Source organism: Mastigoproctus giganteus, chromosome 2 (assembly GCF_048544385.1).
Source record: "Mastigoproctus giganteus isolate SK-2022 chromosome 2, ASM4854438v1, whole genome shotgun sequence".
Taxonomy (NCBI): Eukaryota; Metazoa; Arthropoda; class Arachnida; order Uropygi; family Thelyphonidae; genus Mastigoproctus; species Mastigoproctus giganteus.
In genome coordinates, this window is record NC_143576.1 from 88,276,934 (window position 1) to 88,302,065 (window position 25,132).

At 37.7% G+C, this 25,132-nt stretch overlaps 1 protein-coding gene across 2 annotated transcripts in view; it reads left to right on the forward strand.

Moving 5' to 3' along the window:
* Window positions 1–25,132, forward strand: part of ThrRS (threonine--tRNA ligase) — a 236,872-nt gene that overhangs the window by 93,926 nt on the left and 117,814 nt on the right. For both annotated transcript variants that reach the window (XM_090368570.1, XM_090368569.1), the window contains exons 8-9: window positions 16,487–16,633; window positions 18,184–18,282. In XM_090368570.1, the coding sequence (XP_090224696.1) occupies window positions 16,487–16,633; window positions 18,184–18,282 (246 nt within the window). The remainder of the gene's footprint in view (window positions 1–16,486; window positions 16,634–18,183; window positions 18,283–25,132) is intronic.

The window sequence follows — 25,132 nt, forward strand, 5'->3', positions numbered from 1 at the left end:
CACTGTAAGGCTAGTAATGCGTCAGGTGTTGCGGTACTATCCTTACAAGATGCACATGCTACAGCAGCTAAAGCATGGTGATGCAGATATTCATTTCACATACGCACTTCAGTTTCTGGCACGAATGACAGTGGATATCACTTGGCCTTGGAACATCCTTTGGAGTGATGAAGCCCACTTCTGCTTATTTGGACAAGTGAATACGCACAAATGTCGCATTTGGGCAACAGAAAACCCTAGAGTTATCCAAGAGGTCCTGTTGCATTCTCCAAAAGTGACAGTGTGGTGTGGATTTACGGCCACATTCATGATTGAGCCATATTTTTTTGAACAGGTAACACCGACTGGACTCTGCACCTGTTCCATCACTGGACAGCGATATTGTGAAACATTGGCAAATTTCGCAATACCAGAGCTGCAACAACGTGGGTTTCTTCAGGATACCATATTCGTGCAAGATAGTGCGCCACCCCACATCCACCGTTGTGTCCAAAGATTGCTAAGACAACACTTTACAGACAAACGGGTCATCAGCCATTGTTTCCAGACATTTTGGCCACCCTGATCACTAGACCTCACCCCATGCAACTTCTGGTTGTGGGATTTTTTGAAGAACCAAGTGTATTGGGAAGGATGTCAAACTCTGGCAGATCTGAAGGACAGCATTAGATGTCATGTGCTGACTATTCCAGTTGACATGTTATGTTCTGCTGTAGAAAATGCTGTTCTTTGAATGGAAATTGTTGTTGACCAAAATAGAGGACACATTGAACAATTGTAGCGCTGTTGAAGTGATTTGTATTGCCACCACACCGTACAGTGACAAATTTTGTAACTAAATTTTTTTTTCCCCCCAATAAATGTCGAGCGCATTCTTTATTGTACCTGTTGTCCAAATTTCTCTTCAGTATGAGCCTTAGAACTCACTCCAGAGCACTCTACATAGGGATACTTTAATTTTTTAACAACCCTGCACTTTACGTTAAAGACCTTTAGTGTAGTCTCTTTCGTGCCATATGACTTTCCAATGTTTGGGTAAATTTTGAATGCTGTTTTAATTGTCTGCTGAAGATAAGTTGTCTGATGCATTGGTCATAGTTGCACTCAGTGCTTCTAAAGACAGAAATCTTTGTCTGCACAACCATTCCCTGAGCTTGAGAAGTAGATTGTAATTGCAAGGATTATATCAGAACTATGGGAGGGGGTTGAGATAGTGATTCCATTTGTGAATGGTGAAAACAAGCTGTAAATGCTATAGTATGGGGTTTTGAGTTGTCATGATGTATGAGCACACCAGCTTCCAACATCTGTGGCTACTCCTGACAAATTTTTTGTGTAATTTCTGATGAAGAAACGTTGCACAGTAGTCTATTTACTGATCTTCCAAGTGGCACATGATCAGCGGCAATAATTCTTTCGTAATTGTAGACCATGATGACTATTTGTTTCACCTTTGGTTGTTGCCAATGATATTTAGAGGGGCATGGTAAAGATGGATACTTCCACTGAGCTGATTATGACTCCAGTTCAGGTTCAAAGTTGTGTTCATATCTCATCAGTGGCAACAATGCATCTTAAAAATTTCACCATGTCAGTAATGTGTGCATGACTGTTGCAATTTCTTTAAGCTTTGTTGTCAGATATGGAACTCTGATGGGTCTCATATTGTTTGTGTCATTTTTGTAAGGCCTCAGTTAAAATTCAGTGAACAGATGATTTCGGTATTCTAAATTCTTTGGCTATTTCTTCACAGGTCATATGGGCGCATTATAGCCTTAGTAGCTAATGCGCCAATAAAATCAAAACCAACAGGTCATATGTCTCTCTTCCTCCAAAATAGTGGTAATAATGACTGCTGATGTGTTGTCTGTAGATGTTCTCAGTCTGCCTGAGCATTGCTTGTCTTCAGCACTATTCTGACCTTGAAAAAACCTTTGAGACCAACTTGAAATCAGTCATGCTACGATCTACTGTTGGTTCACCACAGTTCATAAATTTGTGAATTCAGCAATTCATAAATTTGTGTTAGAAATTCTACCATGCAAAATTTCAATTTTGATAAAAAATAAAATATCTTTGATCTGAAACTGTGATCTGACCTAATGCAATATTGCCATCCATTTTTAAAAACATCTACATAAACATTCAGTGCAGGAACTCTTGTTTCAAGCACACTAATGTTGAGATTAAACTTCAAATTATTATTGTGATAAATGTCAGCCATGCAGGTGTATGGAGTGAGGGGCACATGTACAGTGTGCATTACTTTTGGGATACCCACATATAACAGAAACATTTTGCACAAAATTCTCCATAAATGAAAGTTCTCATATTAGGATAATAATTGGACATTATTAAGCAATATAATTTTACTATTTTTAGAAACCTAAAATATAGTTAGATTATTGGAAGTGACTGTGAAATGTGGTATGAACTTGCCAAGTTCACATGGCATTTCAGAACAATATCATGGTCAAAATATAATCAGAACAATATCATGGTCAAAATATAATCAGAACAATATCATGGTCAAAATATAATCAGAACAATAGCATGGTCAAAATATAATCAGAACAATAGCATGGTCTTATATATTGTTTGTCTTATGTTAGTTATTTTACTGAAGTAAGTACAATAAAATCCCATTACAACAAATAATGTTTCAATGAAAATATTACTGGGTCTTTGTATGGCTATGGGAGGATTTACTTAAAAAAAAAAAAAAGTTTTAAAGGATGGCAGAAGAATTAGGTATCACATATACTCTACTTTTTTTAAAACCCCTCTGGGTACAATGGTAATGGTGTGCCATAGGGGTTAATAAAAACACAAAAACAACAATGTCCCTGTGTTCCACGAAAGAGGGGAAAAAAATCAGATGACTTGCAGTGATAAATTTGGGTGCCACTTATTTTCTATCTTTTGGGGAGAGTGAATAAAAATTGCTTAGTTGAAAAAAGAAAACATACCAAAAATATAAGTAAATAACTGTAGGTTATCAGTGAAAACAAGACTTAAAAAATACTTCCCCCCCATATGCTTTGGAATGCTTAGGTTTCGTTATGTTCCCAAAGTGTGAGGTGAAAAAATGTTTCATAAAACCATGCCAGCACATTGGGTTTTTTGGTGAGGCCACATGTTTTTAAGAAACTTTTTTTTTAAACAAAATATGGGAAAACCATCCCACTAATCCAGGTATGAGTGTATTTCAATCTTTGAGATTAATATATTGAAACATATATTAATTTATGAAATATGTATACGCAGCTGTATATTGAAACATATATTAATTTATGAAATATGTATACTCAGCTATATATTGAAACATATATTAATTTATGAAATATGTATACTCAGCTAAATTTTATTTTATTTTATGTCATATTTGTTTATTTGCACTTGTTCTGGAAGTGGGCATGAAATTTATGAAATATTGTAGGGGTGCAAGGTATAAAAGTTTTGGGAACCTCTCCTCTAGAAACATTCCTGTAAGTGGTTTTATTGATGTATCAACAAAAATGTATCAATTAATATCAATCAAATTAAATTTATAGTAATCTGAGAACCCACATTTTCAATTACATTAAAGTTAAATTTTCATATTAATGTTGGTTAAAACATAAAAAATGAAAACTGATATATTAATATGCAAAAAATGAGTTTTATCTAATGTAATATATTTCTGAATACATGACATTTCTTTATAAATAAAAGATGCTTTTGTAATGGTATTCTTTGAACAAAATCTTTTTTACTTTTTTTAGTAAAAAAGTAAAAAAGTAAAAGTATTTGGATTTCATCATTTTATTTTTTTAATATTTAAGTCAAATAAAGTAGAAATTAAATATCTGTAAATCAGAAAAGTGCAGCAGAATTTATCTTTATTCTTTATTCTATCATTTATTCTTTTGAAATAGATTTCAGAGATTTTCATTAGAATGAAAATCCCTGAATTTCAATAAAACAAAATGATTGATGCACCCTCCAGAAGTTCAGTATAACAGGATTTTACTGTATATCCAACAATTCCCTCTGAAGATTAAATCAGCTTGTGTCATGCTGAACAAATTTCAGTGGAATAAAAAAAAATAAATTCTAGTGAAATAAACTCAAAACCCTGTGAAGGTTAAAGTACAATAAAATATATAAATTACAGATACCAAAAGAAAACCAGTTAAAATCTGAATTGGATGAAAACTTGTTTCTGTGATGAGTTTAGATGTTTCTAACATCTAAGCTCTTTGTAGATGATCATAGATGTTAGAAATTAGATGTTTCTGAAAACTTAAATTTTCAGAAACATTTAATTGGTTATCAGCAATAAAAGTTATAGGCATAAAGCAGATGTTTTTATATTGCTGTATAATTTATTATATTTTATATCTGTTCATAAGATGGAAATGGCTTCAGAGCCAGGAAAGGGCACCAGATTTCATCTCTCCGACAACAGACTTAAAGACAAGATTTGATGGGATTTGTTATTGATAGTTGTTATCACAGGAAAAAATTTCATGTTCCTGTTCCCAGTAATATTCGGCTTTAGCTGATCATCTGTAGTTAGCTCTTTAATTGCACCAACAAGTTTTCCTATATGATCTTTGATCCTCCACACTATCATCTACATAACAATTCCACAATCCAGGCATTGTGTTCTATACGCTACCCCACTCTTATAATTCTATATAATTGGATTATGTACCAACTGTTTTGTTGACTGTCATTTTTTGAAACACACTCCCTTCCTCCCTCAAGATTTTAATATGTCCCCATGTGGGGGGAGGGTATGCCATCAATGGCTGAAAACTCTGAATTTAAAGGAGTAAAAAATGGCCCAAAAGTTTATATTGGGACACCATTCTAACTTCGGCAGCCACCAAGACAGAATGTGCTGGTCTCACTGGAGCTAGTCGTTGTTGGTACCTCTATTGTCAGGGAAATGGGAAATATATTGTGCGAAAAGGATAGGTGGAATAGGACCAGAGTATGTCTGCCAGGGGCAAAAATTTGATGACATTGTAGATCAGATATCTTTTAAGGGCACAAAAGGTGATATTGTTGTACACGTTGGCACTAATGACATTAAGAGTAGGAGATCTGCAGACTTAACATGTACAGGGAAATGTTGAAAAAAAGTTGCTGGTTAGGGTTAAATTTGAAAGCATCTACAATTCTGCACTGATATGATAGGAGGGAGTATGTGGGGGGGGGTTATCAGTCAATTTGGCCCTGGAGAGATTGTGCAAGGCTCGTAAGGTAGAATTTTTCTCAGTGTGGTCTGTGCTTCTACAGGGATGAGTTACACTTAAATAGAAGGGGGTGCAAGAATATTTGCTGATGCTCTTGAGGGTGTGTTAGGTGGGTTGGAAAACTGCTAGCTTAGGGGGATACATAGACTAATAGATTGACAATAGCTACAGGCACAGGTGAAAGTGATCCTTGTGCTGCTTCTATTGGAATGAGCAGCAGCCTTGAAAGTAAGGTTCTGAGGATTCATCATGAACTGCTGGGAGTTATCGAAAAACAAGTAAATACATGGGATGTGTTAGGGTAACTAAGAGTAAGAACAGGTGTAGGTATACTTGCATGTACACCAATGCTAGGAGTATAGTAAATAACTTTTATGAATTTAAAGTGCTGGCCAAGACATCAAATGCAGACATTGTTGAGATTTCAGAGATGTGGTGTCACTCAGATATAAGGGATGCAGAATTTGAATATGGGGAGTACAATGTATACAGAAAGGACATTTGTCATTTGAGTGAGCTTCCATCCCAAGTCGCCTCCCTGGTTTTCACCCATATGCGACTTAGTTCTCATTTGTATTTTCTTCTTACTACCAATCCAGTAGGTTATTTCAACTGAAAATATAAGACCAACTCAAATTACAAACAATTAATTATTAATAATCTCGACCATTTGGCCTCTCGGTGGGGATGGGACTATCATCCCCACCACAAGTTACCGTCCCCACCACCAGAAGGTAGATCACTACTACCAGCCAGGCATCGTCCTACTTCTAATATAAGCGTATTTTGAAAACTCTACAAAGTAACAAAAACTGTTATGATCATTAAACAATTGTACCAAATTATTTTCTGTGAGAGCGAGCATCCCTTGTTCCAGTCTCGCTCTAAGGTCCTCATACATCGGACACTTGAGCAGCATATGGAGGCCAGGCTCCCGCTCCCCGCAAGCACATAACTTCATCAACGACAACCCCAACTGAAACAACCTTGACTTCAGGCCATGTCCAGTAAGAACAGCTCAAGCCCAAACTGAGGCCAGGAACATCTTTCCCGGCTCACTACATGAACTGAAGGCATATAAATGTCGACCCTTCTCAGAATTGGTCCACTGCATTTGCCAGATGGCTCCCAATTCATCACTGACTCTCCTTTGTTCAGATGACAAGTTGAGCATTGATGCAGCCTGCCCCACCGGGCACGACTTGATGCCAAAAATCTATCTAGAGATTCCTCACTTAGGGCATATCGCAAGGCATACCGAGTCACTACCAATTCAGCTGGCATTTTACCAGCGAGAACGCATAATGAGTCAGTAGCCACAGTCCTGCAAGCCCTGGTGATCCCCGGAAGAGCAAACCTTTGTGCAGAAGACAAGATCCTTTGGACATGTGAATGTTCATTTGACCCTCCCCAAGCCCCAGCTGCGTAAGTCAATTGTTGTTGTTATTTGGTTTTTAGGAGCATTAGCAACTAAGGCCATATTGCTCCGGGATATGCGGTGGTCATTCCATGACCTTCCCGCATCCTCCGTATTTGGTGGTGACGGGCTCGAACCCCGGTCTAATCAAGAAGCGTGTGCTACGCACTGCTGCTCCTTCCCACCTGGCTACGGAGGCACCTGCATAAGTCAAGATCGGGATAAAGATGTTATCATAAAGGAGGTGGAGGGTGCCCCCTTTATGCCCCAATCTATGCCAGTCACTTGCTGGAGCTTGGTATACAACTGTTTTGCTTTGTCTGTATAGTATATGTAGCATGCACTACAAAGGTTATTCGCTTCCCTAGGACAACACCCAGGTACATTGTTTTCTTCACCACTTTAAGAAAAAAACCTCCAGTGTGGCAAATCGGTGGTCTGGTCCAACTGAGGTGTCCCCTCAGGAGAACGGCAATGGATTTCTCATCAGAGACTTGTAGCTTTTGCAGACTTGCCCAGTCCAAAAACTGAGCCAGAGAAGCCTCTGTCTGATCCTCTAACAATCAGCGTGAATCTCCACAACATTGTCTGCATAAGCTATGATGTGCATGCCATCCACATGCTGCATCTTAAAGTACTCATCTAGTACCCAATTCCAGAGAGTAGGCCCCAGGGCTGAACCCTGTGGGCAGCCTCTTTGGACTGCTTTCTCACATTCGATAAACAGAGTCCTTATCATTACCTGCCTTCCATGAAGATAGGCCTTCAGAAGATGGTGTAAGTTTTCTGGACAGAGGGATGCTCTAGCCCTGTGCAGAACACTGTCCCACCAAAGGGCATCAAACACCCCCTAAAGTCCATGAACAAGCTCAGGACATATCGACCAGACTGTTCATTTGTGTACCTTATCAAGTGGCTAATAGTATCCTCTGAAAAGGAGCCACCCATATTGATTGCTGGCTGCCAGCCCCTGAGAATAGCAGGCCACCAGTCGCTCCAGCAACTTACCAACAGCGGGCAACAAGGCTATTGTCCGATATGAATAAGGCTCGCTCATGGGCTTCTCAGGACTTTTGAGAATAACCCTCAACACTGCCTTCTTCCAGACTGGAGGGGAAAACTCCGTCCTGAAGGCAGGAATTAAATACATCGAATATGACATCAGGACTATCCTGACAAACCTACTTAACCACACCAGTTTCAATTAGGTCAAGTCCTGGAGCCTTACCATCTCTGGTTTGCTGTACTGCCAACTCAAGCTCAACGGGAGAGAAGGGAGGCTCGCTTTCCTCAGTATCATAATTCTGATTATCTTGAACAATTTTAACTTGTTCATCATCCGCAGTGTTCTGCAAGAACAAACCATCCAACAAACAAGAGACAGAATCCACCCACCCCAAGGTCTCACAATCCGATACCATCATCGTGGACATCACCTCACCGCCATAGATTTTCTCGGACGGTGAGGTGATGTCAGTTATGATGAATCTTATAAACCTTATAAATTTTTCCACGAAGCCTTCTTACATAATATTTTCCTGGTATATAAATTTCTTTTAGCCTGATATTGTCTCTTAAGTTCACTCACAATCCTGGAAGAAAAGTTCCTTCTCTCCCTTTGATATTTCTTGTGAGCACTCTGCACCTCTCGCTTCATACGGGTCAGTTCTGCAATCGATCACGGCACTGATCTCTGAGGTCGGCGCTTCTTTCGGAGACAAATGCTGCTCACATCTTTTAGCACATTAATAACCAAATTGGCTTTCTCTGTCGCAGACAGATCATGCCACTGTTGACACCGGTCTATTGAAGACAGCCACAGAGCAAGAAACCTCACCCAGTCTGTACCTCATGTTGAGAACCTTCGGTCTCCTTCCAATATTTCATTGGAAGCTCCGTTATAATATTGTAGGTGATCACTGGTCGTTAAGTGCTCATGCACTTTCCAACCTTTTACTGATCTCAAAATGGATCTAGAGCACAATGTGACATCAATATAAGATTCTCCAATCACAGATGAAAAGGTCGGCAGTTGCTCCAGATCATTGATAACCACCATCTCAGAGGCAGCCAGAAACTCCTCCAGGTCTTGTCCTCTTTCAGAGCCCTGGCCACCCCCAAAGAATAGATCCAGCATTAACACCCATACCGACCATCAGGTGAGCTTGACCCGGTGTTCGCACAGCCTGCTCAAGCTATCGAATGAAAATCTCCATGTACTCTGATGGTCTACAATATAACAATATCAGATACACCCTCCCTATTCCCCCAATCATTTCAACACATACACCACACTCTGTGCACAGTGATGAGATCACAGTAACTGTCAGGTCTGGATGAGATATTATAATTGCTGAAGATGGGGATCAAGGGGCTGTCACCACCATCTCTTTGGATAACTGACCACCTTATTCTGTAGTACATACGGCTCTTGGAACAACACCAGATCAACTCCCTTCTCAGTGCCAACTGAAATTACGTTCATAGCTCTGACCATTTATCTGCATTATGGAGTAACCTTTCTTACTCTCCATAATCCGTTCTTCGCTTTATGATGTCTAATGCCCACGCATATTTTGGGCACATCTTATCAGCTGCAGAATGGGCAGAGGGAACCTTCCTCCTCCAGCAGTTAACACATTTAGGAGAATCCTGATTCTCACAGTCTCTATAAGAGTGACCTTTCCTAGAGCAGTGACCACAGAATGACTCACCCCTACAATGCTTCACTACATGGGCAAATGCCATGCATCCAAAACACTGAGTAGGGACGATGAGATCCCTCACCCTGTGGGAGCTCCAATTTACAAAAACTGTAGATTGAGAGATCAGAACTCGCCTGATCTCACCAGGAGTCTGAATAATGAAATTAAAGTCTGGTTTCCCTTTGGCTTTGATTTTGTCTTTTGCTCTGGGATTGACATTGCAACCTCAGAATAAGTCCTCACTGCAGGTTATCTCCCCACAGGCTTGGTCTCCAGCTTTGCCTTTAACACAGTATTTTCCAAGATTGTATTTTGGAGGACATCGTCCAGACGATCCCACAAAGTCAGCACCTCTTCTATAACCCTATTCAGCAATTCTTGCCCTAGGATTAAAGTTCTTAAACTCACCTTAACCTCTAGTAGCTCCCCAACCCCACTTGGGGAAGAAGAAACTGAAATTGCTTCTTCACACTTGGGGAAGAAGCAATTTCAGCTAAGTCTATCACAAGAGTAACCTGTGATGGATGTAGCTCATAGATGAGCTACATCCATCACAGCTGTATAATGAAAAAGCAAAACTAGTGGTTCTTTTATCACGGGTTGCTCCCGTGAGGTTTTCTGCACATCTTTCACTGTACCCGTAGCTCATGTTCACAACACCCTCTTTGTGCAAGCATCACTGACAACCTCTTCTTCTTCTGCCTTCATCACTGTTATTGATGGCAGTTTAGGTCTTCTTTTTGGCTTCTTTTTACTCTGATCTTCTATACTGGGCCCAGAAGCATCACTCTGTTCTTCCCGTACCAGATCTTGTAGCCTCACTACTGGGTCTCCACGTCTTGGAATATCACTCACCACCTCCACCTCATCATCCTCCTCTTATTCCCCCTTCCGGGGATCTAAGGAGATAACCCTCTTTGATGCCATAATACAAAACCAGGAACACAAACAAAATTATCACTAATAATAATCTAACTTAAAATTAACTTAATATTAATACTAGAATGATATGAGAGCTCAAACAAATAACACAAAGCAAAACCCAAAATAATTAAACACGAAATTTTGAAAGGTTTACCAAAAATAGCTCACTCTGCCAGCTGGAGTTGCCTCCAACTGCCCAGCCCAGACCAGACCACTTGGAGATAGAGCTCTTCAGAGTAGTTGAGCAGCAGAGAAAAAAGCAAGGAAATTGTCAGATACTGTGACAAAAACACAAAATTTGCCTTGCAAAAAACTAACTTCTAGTCAAATCACTCTGACACCTGGGCCATACAGAAAGGACAAATCAAATTATTATATTAGGGCCATCCATTATTTCTAAGATATACCCATATATGTATTTTGTCTGTAAATTGCGTATGTTCTCTGGTCAAAAAAAACCCCAGTTTCTAGGATAAAAACCTTGCTATCTACGCATGAGACTAACTCAGCCACAGAGTGAAAAAAGCCCACTAAAGTTCCTCGTCTCAATGATGGGATTCGAACCTGGGCCTTTTCCACCTGGTGTGGGGAGGACGGTGATGATACCACTGTGCTACCCACGCAGACATACAGAAAGGACACACAGGATGAGGGGGGGGGGGGGGAGATTACGCACTTAGTTAAGAGGCACTTAAAATCTAAGGAGTGTATCCAGTTGACATGAATAGCCAGTGCAACGTTGAGTCAGTTTGGTGTAAGATAAGCATTGGGAAAGCAAAAATGAGAGTAGGAGTGTGTTATAGGCTGAATGACTCTGAGTAGTGCAGTGAACAGTTATACAGAGAAATTAGCATTAGTAGCATATGATGCAAGAAAGCAAGCTTATGCAGCATCAGCCAAAAAAAAAAAAAAACTTCCATTTTACCCCTCTATTCATTCGAAATCCCTGTCCAGCTGAGACTTAAATTTATTTAGGCTATCAACTTCCACAATAAGGGATGGAAGTCTGTTCCACCAACCAACTACCTGCTGGCTAAAGGCAAATTTCCGCACATCTATCCTACATCTGTCTTTCCTCAATCTGAATTTATGCCCTCTCAGGTGATTATTCCGAGGAAGAGGAAGAATTCCATCGGCATTGAGCATGCTCAAACCATTCAAGGCTTTATACACCTCTATCAGATCACCTCGCCAGTGCCTAGTCTCCAGACACCGTAATTTGCAAAACTTAAGCCTTTCTTTGTAAGAGCAACCCTTTGTTCCATTCACTAATCTTGTTGCCCTTCTCTGTACTCGTTCCAGCAGCTCTACATCCTTCTTGAAATGAGGCCTCCAGACCTGTATACAGTACTCAAGGTGTGGCCTGACCATTGCCTTATACAAGGGAATAATCACCTCCTTATCCCTGCTAGAAAAATTCCTGTATATCATTGACAAGACACCATGAGCTACTCTTGAGGCCCATCTGCTCAACCTTTCCAGATCCTGTTGCAGCAGCATAGCATCAGTAGTGTCCTTAACAACCCTGCCAACCTTTGTATCGTCTGCAAACTTGGACATTAAGATTGATATTCCATCATCAATATCATTTATAAATACAGAAAACAATAATGGACCCAACACTGAACCCTGAGGGACTCCACTAATAACATTAATCCACGATGAGCAATGTCCATTGATTACCACTCTGTCTTCTCCCCTTCAACCATCCCTTTATCCATAGCAGCAATTTGCCTCCAATGCCACACTGCTCCAATTTGTGCAGCAGTCTTCCATGTGCAACAGTATCAAAAGCCTTTCTAAGATCCAAATATATAACATCAAAGTTATTCCCTGCATCCAGTTCTTTTGTGACTGCATCATAGTATCCAATCAAATTGGTCAGGCAAGACTTTCCCTTAACAAAACCATGCTGTGTCTGAGCTATAACTGAAGTCTTGTCTAGATGATCCTGCAGTGCTTCTTTAACCAGTGCCTCCATTAATTTTCCTGGAACAGAAGTTAAACTCACAGGTCTATAATTACTTGTGTCAGCCTTTGATCCTCCTTTGTGAAATAACATTTGCACATCTGCAGTCTATGGGTACCTCCTCTGAGTCCAGGGAAGCTCTCATAATTATGGCTAAGGGTTTGCTTACTTCCTTTGCTGCCTCCTTTAATATAACTGGATAGATCACGTCCACCCCAGGTGTCTTTCTTGTGTTTATCTTCAACAATTCTCCTCCACTTTACTCTCAGTTATTACAAGATTATCTTACAAGAAATAGTGGGCCAGTAAATCAAGACTGCCTTATAATGGGAGATTGTAACTTTCCAGATGTTCACTGAAACTTGTGAGTGGGTCACTCACAAACTAGCAAGACTTTTGTGGATTTATTGGATGACTAGTTTCTACAAGAGGGAGTAATACTCTTGATCTGATTATCAGCAGTGATTATTCATGCATTAAGAATCTGCAGATAAAAGAACACTAGGTAGCAGTGATCACAGTGTATCGATTTGGGATTTACATAAAGATGTAACAATTATCAAGGGTAAAGGGAAGGGTTTTTGCTTTATTAAAGGTGACTACAGTGATCTCAGTTTTTAAATTCTATACAGTGGGACTAGCTGATGATGTTACTGTCAGCAAATTCTAAATGGGAATTGTTCAAGGAATTAATCATAGAAGCTACTAGGCTTTCCATGCCAACTAAGAAATACTCTGGTTTGTTGAGGGGAAATCTTGTTTGACCAATGTGATCAATTACCGTGATGTGGTCACAAAGGAACTGGAAGCAAAAATTATTTTGATAGCATATACTTGGATTTCAGGGAAGCTTTTGGTACTGTTGAACATAAGTCTGTTGTACAAATAGGAGCAATGTGGCATTAAGGGCAAGTTACTGCTATGGATAAAGGGATGGTTGAGTGAGAGAAGACAGAGTGGTAATCAATGGACATTACTCTTCATGGACTAACGTTATTGGTGGAGTCCCCCCAGGGTTAGGTGTTGGGCTCATTGTTGTTTTCTGTATGTATCAGTGATATTGATGGAGGCATATCTGGCTTAATGTCCAAGTTTGCAGCTGATAACAAAAGTTGGCAGGGTGGTTAATGACATTTATGACAGTATGCTACTGAAACAAAATCTAGAAAAGTTAGGCAAATGGGCTGAGAAATTGCAACTGAAGTTTGACATTGATAAATGCAAAGTACTGCATATGGGTAGTAGTAACCCCAGAACAATGTACCAACTGTGTGGTACTGCACTTAGGGTAGTGGAAAATGAAAAAGACCTGGAGTAATTGTGCAATCAGATATGAAGTTCCCAGAGCAATGCAGACAGGCTGCCAGGACAGCTCATAAGGTTTTGTCAATGATATATGAATTTACCCAATGAATGTGGAGGAAGGACAGTTGTAGAATAGATGTGTGGAAATTTGCCTTTAGTTAGCAAGTGTTTGATTTCTGGGACAAACTTCCATCTGTTGTTGTGGAAGTTGATAGTTTAAAATAAATTCAAGGAAGAACTCGATAAATTATTGGAGGGAATGAATAAGTGAAATGGGAGATGTCAGGTTTTTTTTTGGTTGATGCTGTATAAGCTTGCTTTCTTTCATCATTTGCTAATGCTGATATCAATCAGCTTTACATATGAGTTCTTGTAAAGTTAATGATGCTATTGACAAAAATTGCTTTTTCAAATTGATTTCTGATATGCAATGTCTGCTTGCTAATTTTGGGCTGTTAATGAAAGGGTTTGGAGATAGGTTTTGGCCCAGATTTCATGTTATTAATAAAGTTACCTCAAATGACTGCCCTTGCAGGACTGTAAGGACTTCATTGCTCAGAGGTTGAAATCTCCACACTATACACCAAACTGGATTGATTTCAACTATTTTTCAACAAATGACGAAATATAATGTGTCAGGCTATTCACAATTTGCAAAGTAAAGTAATTGTAAAAAATATTTGGGAATTGGTAAATTGGGATATATTCCTTGAAATTCAGCTTTGGTGTTCAAATACAGCTATAAACACATTTGGTCCATACTGAATGTGTTTATAGCTGTATGTAATTACCAGTATAGACTTAAGAATTTTTATTTGGAAGTATGGGGGGAATGAACAGAAGCATTGGGAAGGGGATGTCTGGCAGGTCATCTGCCCTGTGATAGATGCCTAGACATCACATTGAAGGGCCCCCAGAACTGAATAAAGTTTGGATTGATTAATAACTGTTTTGCAATTGTTGAGCTTTAGTGTTGGCAGATAGGAAGCTGGGGATTTGGATACAAGCCAATTGTAATATGTGACACTTATCTTGAACACCCCGGGTACATTTATTGGAAAATCAAGGTTTAGATGAAGGACAAGATTTTAAACTAGAATGCAGAATAAAGGATTTCATCCCTACAAGAATAATTTCACTGATGTGATTTGAGCAAACATTATGATTGTAATATTTAAAGCAGTAATCCATACAAGTAAAAGAGAATAGAAATCACGTAGATGTTACCATTTTGCATTCTAGTAATGCAAAATGACACAAGGCTCAGAATGAGAGAGAGAGGGAGAGAGAGACTGTATTGAAATAAAAAAACTCACCATGTTGTGAACTGGTGGAATACCTTGAAGTCACTTGAAGGGTTATTGGTGAGGAAAAGATCAATAGTATTGGGTGGCTAGGATTGTATAGTGCTCTGATAGTTAAATAAGCTATGCAAAGTCATTATTAATTGTAAAAGCCTTATCAACTTTGGATCCATATAGCTAGAAAATTGGAGCCACCTGGAGTCGTCAGCATTAAAATCACCAAGGAAACTTACCTCACTATTAAGAAATTTAGGTTGGAGAAAGTCAAATTTCAAAGAAAGGAAGTTAAAAAGTTCTGAGTGATATATAGTGTTGAGAGAATGATGGAGGCAAAAGATGAATTTGACAGAATGAAGTAAAGAGATTTTAAACTAGAGGAGATTAAAAATAAAAAGTAGGCTCTAGATTAAAAAGTATCTGACAAGTACCACATTTGAAGTGAAAGGAATCATTGAGTAAATAATTAGGGCAATTGAAATGAATGGTTGATGGTTGAGGCAATTGTTAATTCAGATTCTGTAAAATAGTAAGTGGGGCTTGGCAAATTGTAGGTAGAAAGAAGATTATGTATATTTGTGAAATGTACGAGGAAGTTAATTGTATGTTAGATAGCTTACTAATAGGTATTTTTTCTATTAGTTTGACTATTCATGGTGCATTGACTAGATAAGCTATATATATAGAGAGGGAGAACACAAATTAATGAAATTTCTGGCAAGGACATACCTTGACAGGTCCTTGACAGGTTTTTGATAGTGCTTCCTGCACACACTGTTATGCCTTCCTCTAGTAACTGGCTGCCATTGTGGAGGCTGCAAGACTATACACTAGCTGATCCAGAGATGCCTTCTAAAGAATTAGCAATACATTTGGTCTGGTGGACTATCCAGTGTCCACCCCGTGAATGCCATTTTAAGGCTCTGCCATTGAAATTTAACGAATATTAGATCTCACTATGTTGCTCAGCATGTTTCATTGTGGGGATTCGTTCTTTATATGTTTTAATGTTTTACTTTCCAAAAATATTCCCTCTTAAGTTAACAGTCCCAGATAATTTCTGCAGTAAACTTTAAATGAATTAGACAAACTAAAACAGTGCATAACTTAAAAGAAAAAACTTTTAAGAAAGATATTTATGCCATCTTTGTCCAGATCTGATCTATGGTTTCCATACTTTAACAAACACAGGTTCAGATTGTTTAAGTAGACTTTAATTGAGTTTTCTAGTGTCCATGTCTTTAACAGATAATCAAGATCTTTTTAAAAAATAAAATGGTAGAATATATTTTTGCATACCATTTGTTTATAAGTACAGCATAAAGTTCAGAAAAGATAAACTTTCAATAGACATTTTATATCTTAATACAGATCATGCTTCAAAAATATTGGCTTAACTAAACAACCATTTTAGCATAGGATTTCAATTCACCATATGACAAATGCTTTTTTCTGATTAGAACAGTCTTTTTTGCAGCATGAACCAGTTTCAGTATACTTCCCCCCCCCCATTTGAATTATTGTAACATTTCTATTCATAGTGCATATCTTAATTCTCAGTTTAAGAATTTAATCTAATGTGGTCTTGGAAGATGCTCAGTTTTTTCTCCCCTTAATAGAGTTCATCTAGTTATTGGGAAGGAAAAGCCGATGCCGAGTCTTTACAAAGAGTGTATGGGATATCTTTTCCTGATAATAAACAACTTAAAGAATGGCAGAAATTTCAGGAAGAAGCAGCAAAACGTGATCACAGAAAAATTGGACGTGTAAGTTCATAGAAGTGGATCTATTTGAAAAGAATTTATTTCCATATGTAAAAATAATTTTTTAATTCTTACATTTATTAAAAATTCATTAAACTAGCATTAATTAAATTAATTAATTAATCATTAATGTTATTAAAATAAGTATAAAATGTTATTGCTGTTCCAGTTTGAGTGTTGCATACATACATAATGCTGAGCTAATAAATATATCACATAAATTTTGTAGATGGAATATCTATACTTTGTAAAAGTTATTTTAATGGACGTGCCCCATAGGTAGCATTTCCAGGCATATCAGCTGTTGAAAAAAATGTAGTTTTTATAATATATATTTCACTAATTAAAAGAATAGTCATTCCCTAAAAGAAAAATTCTTTGAATAAGTCATTCATTAAGATAAATTAATTGCTTTTAATTTTTGTTTGATGATTATTATTGTTAGAAACAGTGTTTCTAATTTTTTTATAAACAAAACTTATATTAATTACCCATCCCCCCCCCCCTCCACACACAGAGCATTTCATAACATGTGGGTTGTACTTTCAGATTCTGGACCTGTACCTAAAATCAATGAAACTTGTATCATATTCTGATGGAGCTATACCTGTGGATTTTCATGATAAAATATAAAGTAATAAATAAGAATAAGCAGACACATACCTAGTAAAATGTTTATTCATGCTAGATTCAGTTTGCATAGTCTTTCTTTTTTTTTCCTTTTTTTTTTTTATCAGCCCACATGTTATGAAACCCTCTATAAAAGCTGTTCAGATATTAAATAAACTGATAACACAGGAATTTTAATAGTTGTGATAAATCTGAATAAGTGAATGTAGTGATGGGCCACCAGACAAGGGATACAGAATGACCAGTCAATAAAGGATCACTTGAAGTTAGTGACATGCAGCAAACAGTTTCACACTGGTACTTTCATATTAGACAAAGGGCATGTGGAAGTAGTCTTCTTATAATTGTTACAGACTACTTCCACATGCCCTTTGTCTAAGTGTGTTAATTGAATTATGGATTTTATCTATAAGAAATAACCATAAGGGCCAACAACCTACTCATAACCAATTAGTGGGCTTGTTTCTGTGTGTGTGTGTGTCAAACAACAGTAGGTAATAAAAAAAGATATCAACTGATATACTGCAGATCACATTGGCCCAACAAACCAAAACTGAAAATGCCGGAATGACAAGATATCCTGTTGTTTTACCATTTAATTTCTCTTAATTTATATTTAAATTTTAATTTCAGTTTTTTTATGATTTAGATTTAATCTTGTCAGACCAGTGTGGTTAATAGTAGTATATCAGTTTGTATATTTTTTTATTATATTCTGTTGTAGAACACACAGAAATACTGCTTTTTTTTTTTTTTTAATTTGATTTAAACTAATTTAAATCTTAAATTAACTGGGCATATTTACTCTATTTTGAGGGTGTGAAACTTTAAAAAATACCAATATATTTTCTCCTCCCTCCCCACAACATCACCTTGTTTTAGTGTTTGGTTAGTATTATGAAGTTGTGCTTTTTCTTTTTCAGGAACAGGAATTATTTTTCTTTCATGAACTAAGCCCTGGTAGTTGCTTTTTTTTCCCAAAGGGTGCACATATATATACTACCCTAATTGAATTTATAAAGGTAAGTCAATCTTAAAAAAGTTATCAAGAATATCATTTTACTTATACAGTTAGTGTGTGCCTAAAAATATTTTCTTTTTTTTCTGTAAGTGTACAAATAATAAATTTATAGAGTTATAATTTAGTCAAAGCAGATTTACCTTTTTAAGGTAAGGCCTTTATCTTCAGTTTAGCATGTATATTTTGGTTAAGTAAACAGAATGTCTGAATGACATTCTCATAACATGTCCTTGACTGAAATATAGTACTAGTGGCTAAAATGTAAATAACAGTTCAGTTTGTCAAACATTAACAAATGGCAATTAACAAAATCACAGAAAATTCCAGAATATCAATATGTGTGTTTTAGTGAAAAAATACTTGCCTAATAGAGAATAAGGAAAAAAAAAAAATGACTATTCTGGAGTAATAATTATTATAACGAGGCAGTCTTCACCAATTTTACATGACATTTTATTTGATAATGTACCATGGAGAAATTCAATTAATTTCTCGTACAAAGATCGTAAAGTTCTGTTTTTGCCACCATTATAACTATAGCAGAGAGAGAAAAACAAGAGTTCAAGGTCACTCACCAGGTCTGCCCTTCCACAGCATTAGCATGGAGTGGGAAGCCAAGTGAGGGACTTTGAACCACTTGTTGTTTTGCCCCTCTGCTTTAGTCATGCACTGACAAGCTCTGACTAGTTATAATGGTGCAAAAAAAAAAAAACGCATGTGTGCCTTGTATGCACGAAAGATGTTTTTTGTGTAAACATCTTTGAAGAAAATCAGAACCATTTTAAAATCAAACGGCTAGAACCGAAATCACAAACGATGTAACATTTTATGCTCATGCCCGCTACTTACTTTATTGAATCAATGTTAGTGACATTAGCATCATACTTTAGTATGAACGCTGTAATGTTTTATGCACATGCCTGCTGCTTACTCTACCGAATAAATGTTTGGAAGAGGTTAGGCCAATAGACTAATTACCCATATGAATACTATGATTGCAACACGGTGGTAGTTTACATTCCCACTGTTTGGCCAATCAAGCAACAGAGTAAGGAAGTCTAACAAAGAGAACCTTCCAGAGGATTTGTGTGACATATGGAAAGAGAATTGGTTTGACAAATACGAGAAGAGACCAACACTACTTGGATCATGTTACTCTATCATGCTTTGTCACAAATTACACATCAGCGCTAATGAGATCTGCAAGAAACGATAGTATCCACACATAATACGCTATCCAAACTGACTTGGGTCAGGATCTCAACGAGTAAATGTGCGAGATGGTACCTCTTCACATTTCATTTCGCAAAGAGGAAACAGATACTGTCAGAGTAAACATATCTCATGATCTACGACAACAATGAAGAGCTCATATTAGAACAGCGTAAATTATATGAATTGGACTTGGACATTGGTAAAACGATTGAAATATGTAAGAAATATGAAATTGCATTTCAATAGAAGTAGTGCAAGAATCACTTTTACCTCTCCCAGTGGCTACTGTTAATCTATTAGTCCATGTATTCCCCCCCCAAGCTAGCAGTTTTCTGACCCACCTAACTCCGCCTCGATAGCATCAGCAAATATTCTTGCACTCTTTCTGTTTAAGTGTATCCCATCCCTGTAGAAGCAGTCTCTCCTGTTAACAAGCACAGACCAGGCTGAGAAAAATTCTATCCCTTGAGCCTTGCACAATCTCCCTCCAGGGCAGAATTGATCGACAAAGCTCTCATCAAATACCCCCTCCTATTGTGTCTGGGCAGAATTGCAGACACTTCCAAATTCAACCCTAACTCACGGCTTTTTTTCAGCATTGTCCTGTACTTGTTAAGAGTACAGGACATTAAGAGTACAGGATATTAAGAGTAGGAACTCTTAATATCATTAGTGCCAGCGTGTACAACAATATCACCTTTGTGCCATTAAAGGATGATATCTGCTCTACAACGTCTTCAACCTTTACCCCTGGCAGCCATACCCTGCTCTTATTCCATCTATCCTTTTTGCACAATATGTTCCCCATTTCCCTGACAATAGAGTCACCTACAACAACTAGTTCCTTTGGGACCAGCACGTTCTGTCTTGGGGGTTGCCGTTGTGTTGCGTGATGTTGAAGTGCAAGCTCTGGCATTGATGTGGGCAGCTGAGAGCTTGATGGGCCCCCTCAATTTAAATCCTTCGAGGGCATCCACCCTGTCCTTCAAGCTCTCATATAAGCCCATAACAATGCCGAGTTGGCACCTGATTTCCTCGCACTCCTTACATCGCGCACACACAAAGACCTTCCCCTTGACAATATCATGTCCCATTCCTGATTGCTCCACAAACATCAAACAAGCAGTGCATTTCAATAGACTGTGATTCAGAGGACAACTCCTTCCTCCCCTCAGTTCTCCCCTGAGCCACAGCACTCCCATTAGTTTGAGCCTTTTGCTTTGCTGCTCTGGTCTGAGTCATGATTTCTATTCAAGTTCAATAAAATTTGAGTACAAAATATAACCCTAAATCTATATCCCAATGCAGTTATAACACTATATATATATGTATTTTGGTATCGAATATTATCTCCGAGTTACGTTATATGACTTTCTTATCCCTGTCAACTTATACATATTAATTTGTGATGTTACATTTGTAATAACTAGGTCGCTATATTTATTTAGTTAAAAAAAGTACAATTCAATTGACAATGAAATTTAATAAGATTAATAAATTTTACTGATTAATTGATACTACTATACTCGCTATCTAGTTTTCCATTAAACCTTACGCTAGCACATGTTGTATCATATAATGGCGGCAAGTTACGAACGGTTAAACTATGGACACAAGGTATTATTTACTTTCCAAGTCGCGCTATCTCAATTCAAAATAAACTATGGAGCTTGACTAGATCTATAATTACTACCATATAATTTTTTTAGAACATTTACACAATTGGTTGAAATTAGTTAAAAATAAAAATAAAAAAATGTGTCATACAGGGGAATTCAAAATCAACACAACCTTAAACTGAAGTAGCTAATTTCTCTCATTGTGGTATTCAACAATTTTTCAACTGGATTGTATAATTGAATAATTATTCACTCCAGTTGAAAAATTGAATATATGTAGAAATAGATAAATTCACTAAGATATCAATATACAAAATGACCTAAGAAGCAGAAACCTAAGTAATGTCAAATATGCACTTGAGAACAATGGCTCAATAAGAAAAAGCAACAATAAAACTACCTTAGTTAGATGCTATACCTTGAAGACAAAGTGGCTGTCCTCATAATGCAGTGAATAGTACTGCTATAGAATTCTAACAGCTTTACAGTGACAAAATAACTATAACCTAATATATATCAATAGACAAATGCAGTCTTTCCCAATATAGTGAGAAAATAGAATTTTTACTAAAAAAAAAATTAATTAAACTTGGCACCACTGAAATAATAAACAGGGTAACAAATCAGAAAAAACTAATTATTATCCATTTAGTTTGATTTTCCACTCTTGTAAAATATTTCGTGCTGGTCAACGCTATCTGTCTATCAATCAAAAGAAGTCGCACTGGTCAATTGCTATCTATGTGTCCACAGTCATTGGCAAAGATTAAGGAATATTCCCGTCACGGACTTTGGCTCTGGTCAACCTGTTTTCTATTGTAAGCACCCTATTAGAGAATTAGACGAGAGTGATTTTCCTTGATCCCGTAAATTTATCTGTTGTTTTGCAGAAATGATTTATCCACACTTTCACTAAATTTCACCTGTCTCTGTATGGTAGGTACAAGTTGTCCCTAAATCAGTTTTGTTTCAGCTGCTGTGCAAGTAACCTTACAATTTCTAAGAGGAAATCCTTGAGTGTAGTGGAAAAAGTGGAAGTGCTTAATAGTGTAGATTGCAGCATTAAAAAAAAAAGAAATAGTTTTAAAATTTAGTGTCCCTGCCAGTAGTGTGTCAACCATTCTGAAAAACTGTTTCGATTCTCAAACTGTTTGAGGAAACAGGACCCAGTCAGAAAGCATGCGAAATTAAGCCTGTATGAAGATGTAGATGAAGCCGTTTTTAAGTGGGTGAAGTTGATTCAAGACCAAAACATGCCAATATCAGGACCATTAATAAAAGAAAAGGCTATGGAGTACGCATCTTTTCTTGGGCATAAAACTACCCAAGCCAGTTCTGGTTGGCTGGACAAATTTAAAAAGTGCAATGGCTTACTTGAAAAAGTTATTTCTGGTGAAAGTGGAGTGGGTGTAATCAAAGAAGACTGTACTCATTGGAAAGAAACAGTTTTGAAAAAAATTATGGAGGACTAAGAGCCCAAAGCATTTTCAACATTGATGAAACAGGTCTATTTTTTAAATGTTTGCCGAACAAGATGCTGACTTTTAAAGGTGATAAATGTTTAGGTGGTAAAAATAGTAAGGAGATAATTAGTCTTGGTTAGTGTAAAATATGGCTGGTAATGAAAAACTGAAGATTTTGGTAATAGGCAAAAGTAAAAAACCCCTATGTTTCAAAGGAGTAAAGTTGTTAGAGTTGGAACAAAAAAAGCTTGGATGACAAGTGAAATTTTTGAACAGTGGATTTAAAAATTTGATAAAAAGATGACAAAAGATAACAGAAAAATTGCTTTGATTGTCGAAAACTGCCCTGCCCTGCCCACCTTCGCTCGGTAATTTTGAAACTTACAAGTGTGAAGCTTACTTAAAAAAAAAATTTACTGAGAATAGAAACCTACCACCCTATTGATTCTATTATAGATTTGCAGATGTGCATATCAGAGTTTACAAAAGTTTGGAGTCAAGATGTGACGGAAACAACAATTTTGTGAAACAATTAAGAATTGTTTCACAAAAGCAGGTTTTGCTAAAACGCCAATTAACAGCGATGAGAGCAATGAACTGCCACGAGACATTGAGCAATCTTGGGAAGAACTCCAAGCGAGAGGTTTGATCAGTGGAGAAATTGTTCTTGAAGAATTTTTAGGAGTTGATAACAATGTCATAGTAGCTGAATATCCAAGTGGCTCCAACATTTTGGAAAGTATTCAAAGAACTATGAGAATATCGATGACGAGTTGTGTGAAATTGAGGGCAACAAAAGGCAATAAGAGAAATATAAAACCTTCCAAACATGAAATGTTGGCAGCATTTGAAACTTTGCATTGAGGCCTTCAGTGTGAAGAAAATATCAGTTGGTTATAAAATAAGTTAACCTATTTAGGAGACCTTAGTGTCAAAATGGTTAGAGATAGCACTGTGAAAATCGGTGGGTATGTCATTATTATTATTATTATGAGCCATATGGTGCAAGGAAGCCTGAGACTTATGCTACACCAGCCAAAAAAAATTTTCTGAGTCACCCAGAGAGAGAGAGAGAGAGAGAAGTAGAAGAGAATCACCAAGAAAGAGAAGAATGATATCCAGCTCGGGACCCTGGGTGTGCCAAGCTCCTACTCACCAGATGTGAGCCCCTGGGGTTTAGGGTATGGGGAAGAGATTTATAGAAGAAAAAAAATTAGCTCAAATTTTTGCCACCAGGGGAGACATTGGCACTGTAAACATGAGATGGAATGCTTAACTTAGGATTAGATTTTAATATCAGAACTTAGAAATCTACAGATATTGTTCTATGTGCTTTCCTTCACTTGAGATGATATTCTGAAAACTGAGGACTGCGTGCAACTCAGTTTCGCGTAGCATCTCATTGGGGACGTTGGATACACGATGTTTAATGATTGTTTTCAAATTGACAAGCATCTGTACGTTGTTGTTGTTGTTAGATTTGTTGGTGCATCAGCAACTTAGGCTATAATGCATTAATTGCTGTCTAATATCTTCTTCCTTTGTAAGCATCTGTATGCTGCCACGATAAACTCTGTCTTTCAGTTATTCCCATAGCCATAAATCACAGGGATTGAGATCTGCTTATAAGGCTGGCCAGAACTGCGGAAAGTCTCTAGAAATGATGCAGTCATTTCCGAATGTTGAACGGAGCAGTTCCTTCACTTGTCGACCACTGTGTGGAGGGGCACCATTTTGCATGAACACTACAGAGTCCAAGCATTGCCTTTCTTGCAGAGCAGGAATAATGTGATCTCTTAGAGTGCAGTACCGTGCACTTAGTTACCTTAATGGACTACAAGGTGTAAACTCTTCAAGTGGCACCTCTGTAGCCAGGTGGGCAGGAGCAGGTGCGTAGCACACGCTTCTTGATTAGACCGGGGTTCGAGCCTGTGACCACCAAATACGGAGGATGCAGAAAGGTCAGGGAATGACCACCTCATATCCCTGGAGCAATATGGCCTTAGTTGCTAATGCTCCTAAAAACCAAATAACTATAACAACTCTTCAAATAAAAATTGTCCGATTATAAACCCTGCTGTGGATCCACACCATACTTAACGTATGGACTTTGTAGTGGTCTTTCATGTACAGATGGACGAGAAGTTCCCCATAATCGGCTGTTTTGTGCATTTACAGCCCCATGAAGAGTAAAATGTGCCTCATCAGACCACAAGGTCATTTGAGCCCATTTATCAAGTTCCATGAGCCAGAAATCGTCCGTTCATTGTTGCTGATTACAAGACTTTAGTTCTTGCACTACGTGAATCTTGTACAGGAACCAGCATAAAATTATTCGAGACACTTTACGTACAGTAAACCAAGGAAGGTTCAAGTCTCTTGACACACCTGTTGCACTACTGATCGGTAGTGTTTTGCATTCTGACCTGGAGGACCATTGCAACCGCCTCTTCATCCACTACCTCCATTCTGATACGTGGTCGTCCCCTGCCTGGAATTCCCTGGTCGCTTCAAATTTCTTTATTAGTTTTTGAAGCCCCACTGATGTCAAAGG